Genomic DNA, 6,396 nt, shown 5'->3' on the forward strand with positions numbered 1-6,396 from the left:
GGCGGCTCTCTTGGTTAGGGTTTGTCTGCAGCCTGTGTGGCCTCTGGCTCCGGGGCCCTCGTTCCCGTGGAGCCCCACACCTGCGCGCAAGGCGTGTTCTTAGAGAACACGGTAGCAGCTGTGTAGACCACTCTTCAAGAGTGAGGTCATGTTTGCTGCACTCGAGACCTTGGTTTAGCCTTTGGCTTTGACACGGTCGGTTCATGCAGAGGAGAGGCCTGTTCACAAACAACACGTGCCCCTTGCCGTGTGTGGAGCTCCTTGTAGGGGACTCAGTGGAGCCCTGTGTGTGCACGTGTTCTCTCCTGCCCCCGCCCTACCAGCGCCTCTGTCACTCAGCGCTGGCCCGGCCACGCCCCTACAGCGGCCCTCATCTCACCGCGGTTTTCTTCCTGAGGTCACCACGTGCGCGGCCCCCGCCTTGGGAAGGAGGCACCACAGCCTCATCCCCTTCTTACCTCAGGGCCGTGAGGCTGAGAGGTGACAGATGACTCATCCCAAGCCAGCCTGCAGCTCAAGTCCACCCAGCGTCCGCCAGGCATCCATCAGGACCGCTGTCGATTACGTAGTTTTCATGAGCTCCCCCTGAAACTGCCTAGGATCCATGTTAGCCGAGCTGGCACTTTCCGTGGGGTTAGGGAGTGGCACCCTCTGCACATCCTCATCAGAAACACGTATGGGTTTGAGCGTCCTGATGTCGCAGTCGAATCCCCAGAAAACAGGCTTTGTGGACTCATTAAATATGCCTCCAGGGCACCTGGGTGGCTCAGTCAGTTAAATGTTCAACTTTTGACTTTGGCTCAGGTCATGATCTCATGGTTCATTAGTTGAAGCCCAGCTCTGGTCTCCGCGCTGTTGGTGTGGAGCCTGCTTGGGATTCTTTCCCCCTGCCCCCGCTGCCCCTCTTCTGGTCTCTCTCTAGAAATAAATAAACTTTTAAATAATGAATAAATATGTCTCCAGACACACATCCTTAAATAAAGTGACATCAGTGCGGGAAGGGGTAGGTTCTTTATAGAAATCATCTTTACTTTTTAAAAGTTAGCTAATACCAGGTTTTCTTGGAAAGAAGAGGAAGAATATTACTGTACTTCTACCCCAAAAAAGTAACCCAGACCTACTATGTTTGTTCCTTGGTGGTTATTAACAGCCAGTAAAGGTGCTGAAACTAAATGTTTAAAAATAGGCTCCGAAAGGAGAAGTGAGCGCGGCGGGGCCGGGGCTCCCCCCTGTGCGGCCTGCAGCTCCACACGCGGCCGGCCCGTTACTCACAGCCTCGCGGGGGCCGAACCACCCGGCCCGCCTGAGCTTCATTTCAAAAAAGTGCAGATCCTTTCCAGAAGTGAAAACCCTTGGTCCAGCATGTGGGCGTGCCAGTCCTGAAACCAGGCCGGGTCGCTGGCGGTCTCGTCCCACTGCTTACTGTTAAAGTGTAAATGGTGCATGTGTTTCTGGGGGGAAAAAAAGGCTTTCTGAATGATTTAAGACAGCATGAAACGCAGCCTCTCTGTCAACAGCCGCTTGTTTGCCAGTAGTGCTTCTGTGCCGGTGGCCGGCGCACCGAGCCACTGTGGGGTGTGGAGGGGGAGCGGCCCTCTCTTAGACGCAGGCCTCTGTGTTTCCGCTGGGGTCTTCAGACCAGCCATCAGGCTCTTCTGCTGCCAGCCCCATGCAGACGCCAGGCATCTGGAGCAGGTGCCGGCGTGCCGGGAGCCCTCTAGGGACCCACACAGGGTTCTAGGGCACCGTGTGCAGCCACGAGATGGGGCCGCCCCTCCAGCCCGGCATGTGGCTTGGCCTCTTAGGAAATGGAGACCTTCCCGTAGCTGGTGGGTGTTGCTCTGACATCCTGAACTAGAGACCCTATGACAGAGGGCCTCTGGGATAGGGATCCACGGCACCTGTGTCCCCCGAGGTGCGTGTGGGTGACAGGTGAGATGCTCGTGCGAGAGCTGCCGAGGCCCGGCCGCTCCCCTAACTGGCCGGTGTCTGATGGCGGTGGCACAGTCTTCAGAGAGTTCTAACTGCATTTTGCGTTTCTGATGCCTTTGATTTGGAAGCGAGTAATAGACAGCCAGGCGGAGAAGTTGAAAGAGCTTGACAAAGAGATCCGCCCATTCCGGCAGAACTGGGAAGAGGCAGACAGCATGAAGAGCAGCGTGGAGTCCCTCCAGAACCGAGTCACCGAGCTGGAGAGCGTGGACAAAAGCGCTGGGCAGGCAGCTCGGAACACAGGTGAGGGCAGCAGGGCAGGAGCGGGGCCCTGGGGTGGATCTGGGGAGCAGTGTGCATCCCAGCCCACCGCCCGGAGCCCGGCCAGGCCTGGGCGCTGGAGCGGGAGCACGAGCAGGGCGTTAGGCACATGCGGCCTCGGGGCTGCGGCCAGTGAGCCACCGCTCATGCAGACGTGCAGGGACCCTCCAGCCAGAGAGGCCTTCGTGGGAGACCGAAACGTTTCCCGTGTAGACACGTCCTCTCCACGTGGTACCAGCATGGTGGAGAGTGGGTGCTGTAGTGGGGGGTGGGGAGTTCCCAGCTGTGCTTGTAAGGCACAGGGGACAGAAAGGACCAGGGGGTGAGGCAGAAGACCTGGTGGCATGCGCAGCCAGCGCGTTTCTGAGATCCAGAAGCTGCTTTGGGGACTGAATGAATATTCTGAATGTTTGCGTGACCAGGATTGGTGGTGCAGAGGGCCTGGGCAGGTGGAGATGCCCACTCCTTACCCTGCTGGGTTAAGCCGAGGACTGAGAGTGACGTGGGGTGAGGCCACTCAGGGTACAGGTGACTCCAAGCATCGGGCTGGAAGTCAGGGGGACTTGAGCAAGAGTGGCCTGTCCCCGCCCCCATGGGTCCCTGAGGGTGCCTTGCAGGAGGGAGGGCCCTGCAGTGATGTGCCCTGTGACCTCCAGTGTGGCATCTCTGCAGGCTGTGGCCCCGGGTGTTGGGGGCCAGCAAGGCAGGGACCCGAGGCCTGTGATTCAGGACACGTCCCGGTGCCGGTCCTCCCCACAAAAGCCATTCCGTTTAGTGGCAGTGCTGGCGGGACCGGGGCCCTGAAGCCTTCCTGGCACTCACGGGCCTCCTTCACCCCATGTCTCCTCACCCACGGCAGGCTTGCTGGAGTCCCAGCTGAGCCGGCACGACCAGATGCTGAGTGTGCACGACATCCGCCTGGCCGACATGGACCTGCGCTTCCAGGTCCTGGAGACCGCCAGCTACAACGGCGTGCTCATCTGGAAGATCCGCGACTACAAGCGGCGGAAGCAGGAAGCCGTCATGGGGAAGACCCTGTCTCTTTACAGCCAGCCCTTCTACACGGGCTATTTTGGCTATAAGATGTGTGCCCGGGTCTACCTGAACGGGGATGGCATGGGGAAGGGGACGCATTTGTCGCTGTTTTTTGTCATCATGCGTGGAGAATACGATGCCCTGCTTCCTTGGCCCTTCAAGCAGAAAGTGACACTCATGCTGATGGATCAGGGCTCCTCTCGGCGTCACCTGGGGGATGCGTTCAAGCCGGACCCCAACAGCAGCAGCTTCAAGAAACCCACCGGGGAGATGAACATCGCCTCTGGCTGCCCAGTCTTTGTGGCCCAAACTGTGCTAGAAAACGGGACATATATTAAAGATGATACCATTTTTATTAAAGTCATAGTGGATACTTCGGACCTGCCTGACCCTTGACAAGTCACTGGGGAGGTGGGTTGAGCAGAAGGCAACTCCTCTGGGGGTTTGAACCGGCTGTCCCCACTGAGGTCCTCGCGCTCAGAGAAGGACCTTGTGGGACGGAGGGAGCAGCGGAAGGTGGCCGCGGGCCGGCGGGAGGAGCCGCGCGGGAGGACACACCCGACATGTTTTCTAATAGACTAGCAACACTCCACTCTGAAGAATTATTTATCCTCCAACGTGATAAATACTGCTGTCAGAGAAGGGTTTCATTTTCATTTTCAAAGATCTAGTTAATTAAGATGGAAAACATATATGCTAAACAAAAGAACCATGATTTTTCTTCCTTAAACTTGAACACCAAAAAAAGAAAACACACGCACACACCTGGGGACAGCTGGACATGTCAGCATGTTAAGTAAAAGAAGAATTTATGAAATAATAATGCAATTCTGATATATTCTAAAATTCAAGAGTGCAATCTTGTTTCAAATATAGTATACTGTATTTTTAAGGCCTCATCTGGTCTCTGTTTTAATAATTTGTTTGTCAGAAGACCCTGAAGTACACCTCGGTCTTTTTTGAAAGTCTAAATTCAGAATCATTTTTTAATTTAAAGTTCTAAGATAATTGTTACTGCAGACATTTTGTTTTAAAACGTTGATAGACTGATCTTTCTTGGCAGAAAATGTAAAATATCCAACGCTGGTTATCACTTGTGATAGGAAAGAGCATACTCAACCTGCTGTTATTTCTCGTTAGAAATGTAACCTTCGATCTCTGTCGTAGTTACTGACACTACTTCAAAATTATTACGGAAGGGAAACCGCTCATGGATGCTGTGCATCATTCTCAGATTTATAATTGTTTTCACCCTAAAATAGGGCATCTGTTGAACTTTGGAGTTCTAAACAAAACCCTGTAGGCTTATACAATTCTGCCCCGTCTGTTCCGACGCACTCTCTGTTGCTGACGACTCTGGCCCTTGGTGTCCAGGGTCTGGGGGTGGGCAGGTGGCTCGTGCTGAAGGAGGCCACAGCAGGTGTGTTTTTCTTCATCCTGTCACATTGCTGCATTTTGTTAACAATCTCCAAAGGCGACATCTTTGCGTAGAGGTGGTGGCATACTGTGTATGTGCCTTAGACGTGACACGCTGCTTCTCCACCCTGGCTTTGTGCTCGCTGTAGCTCTAGAAGGTGATGGTCTGACCCGGCGCTCCTCTCGACCGCTCCATCCCTGCCTCTGCAAGGGCGCTCACAGCCTCGCGCCCTCCGAGGAGGCCAGGCTCCGCTTCCGCTCCTGGAGCCTCCACTGCTTAGTTATCATAGACCCCAAGTCTCTGGCCCCCAGAGTGAGCCGCCTCGTCCGGGCGCGGGCGAGGTCCCAGCCCCGGGGCAGGAGCGGGGGCAGCCACCGCGCCTCTCCGTGTCCCCACCTGGGCCGTGGGCACCCGCCCGCCACGAAGCAGAACCCTCTGAGCATTCCAGAGACCGCCGCTCTCGGGGGGGCCTGCCCAGGCTGACGACAGGGTCCTAGAACCGCCGCCCCCTCAGGAAGGGTGGTCCAGGGGCCGTCCCAGCCTGCGCCCGCCCAGACGGCACCTTCTCAACTCACTGTTTACCTTCTTTCAATGGTCCAACTGTGACTAGAAGCCGGAGCCCTGCCTCCCCGCGCCCCCCGCTGTGCGCCGCGCTTCTGGGTGCTCTTACCACTGATGGGTGCTACACGTGACGGGTGCTCCTTGGGCTAAACCAGTGTGGGGCCACCGCACCTGGGCCGCACCCTTGGACTGCCTGCCTCTGGGCTCCCCCGTGCTCGCGCGGGGACGGTTGGGCTGGTGCCCGGTGGCCCGCCGTGTCTCTGGTGCTGCCATCTGCCCTGGGCGTGCCTCCGCCCCAGTGCCTGCTGGAAGTGCCCTCCTAGCGCACGCCGTCCCCTTCCGTAAGTGACCTCATCGGTTCCAAGCACCTGCCACGCCCGTTAGCATTAAATGCTCGTCGTCGTGTTCATCTCCTTGACTTTCTCCACCCTCCCCCCCCCATTCCTTTGAGGGTGAGTCCGTGTCCTTGGTCCTGTCCAGAAGGAGCCGTGAGTCCCCGTTCAGAGAGGAAGGACTGCCGCAGGACCACGGTCCCCTCGAAGGTGTCCCCACCCTCCTCCAGACCTTGCCCCGGTTCTACCCCAGGGGAGACAGGATGCCTGGCAGCCCCTCCTGCCTGGCCTCGGGTGGCCTTCCTGAGGGTGACCAGCAGGGACATGGGTGCGGCGTCCTCCCATCCCTAAGACTGTGGACAATATTAACAAATTTGAGATAAAAGCAACCTCTTGGTCTGGTAAAAACAACAAAACAACAACAATTCTTTGCCTCTCCTGGTTGAAATTCTGGGGTGGGCCGCCAGAAGTACTTCTGGAAGCATCTGTCCTTTGGTGGAGGGAGCTTTCCCAGACACGCTCCTGGTGGGAGACGATGGGCCCTTTGGGCCTCCTCCCAAGGCGCCCACAGGACGTGGCATCGGGAGCTGGCACCGTCCCTGGGGGCGAGAGTGTGCCACAGCGGAAACCTCATCTGGTGGCTTGAAAATAGTTGGTGACAACGAGGGGGGGGGGTCATGTGCCTTTGGGCCACTGTTGGGTGCACATCGTCCTTCTCATGCATGTGGGTGTTCTGGAAGGTGGCCTCCCACAGGATCTGGGTGTGTTCCTGACCCCTTGGTGCCCTGGTTTGGTGCC

General features: G+C 56.9%; 1 protein-coding gene across 8 annotated transcripts in view; it reads left to right on the forward strand.

Moving 5' to 3' along the window:
• Positions 1–4,395, forward strand: part of TRAF3 (TNF receptor associated factor 3) — a 110,531-nt gene extending 106,136 nt beyond the window's left edge. For all 8 annotated transcript variants that reach the window (XM_039251175.1, XM_039251177.1, XM_039251174.1 and 5 more), the window contains 2 exons: positions 2,061–2,235; positions 3,113–4,395. In XM_039251175.1, coding sequence (XP_039107106.1) covers positions 2,061–2,235; positions 3,113–3,684 — 747 coding nt within the window. In that variant the 3' untranslated portion in view covers positions 3,685–4,395. The remainder of the gene's footprint in view (positions 1–2,060; positions 2,236–3,112) is intronic.
• The last annotated feature ends 2,001 nt before the right edge of the window (positions 4,396–6,396 follow it).

The sequence above is a fragment of the Hyaena hyaena genome, unplaced genomic scaffold (assembly GCF_003009895.1).
Source record: "Hyaena hyaena isolate Hyena2069 unplaced genomic scaffold, ASM300989v1 scaffold_386, whole genome shotgun sequence".
NCBI lineage: Eukaryota > Metazoa > Chordata > Mammalia > Carnivora > Hyaenidae > Hyaena > Hyaena hyaena.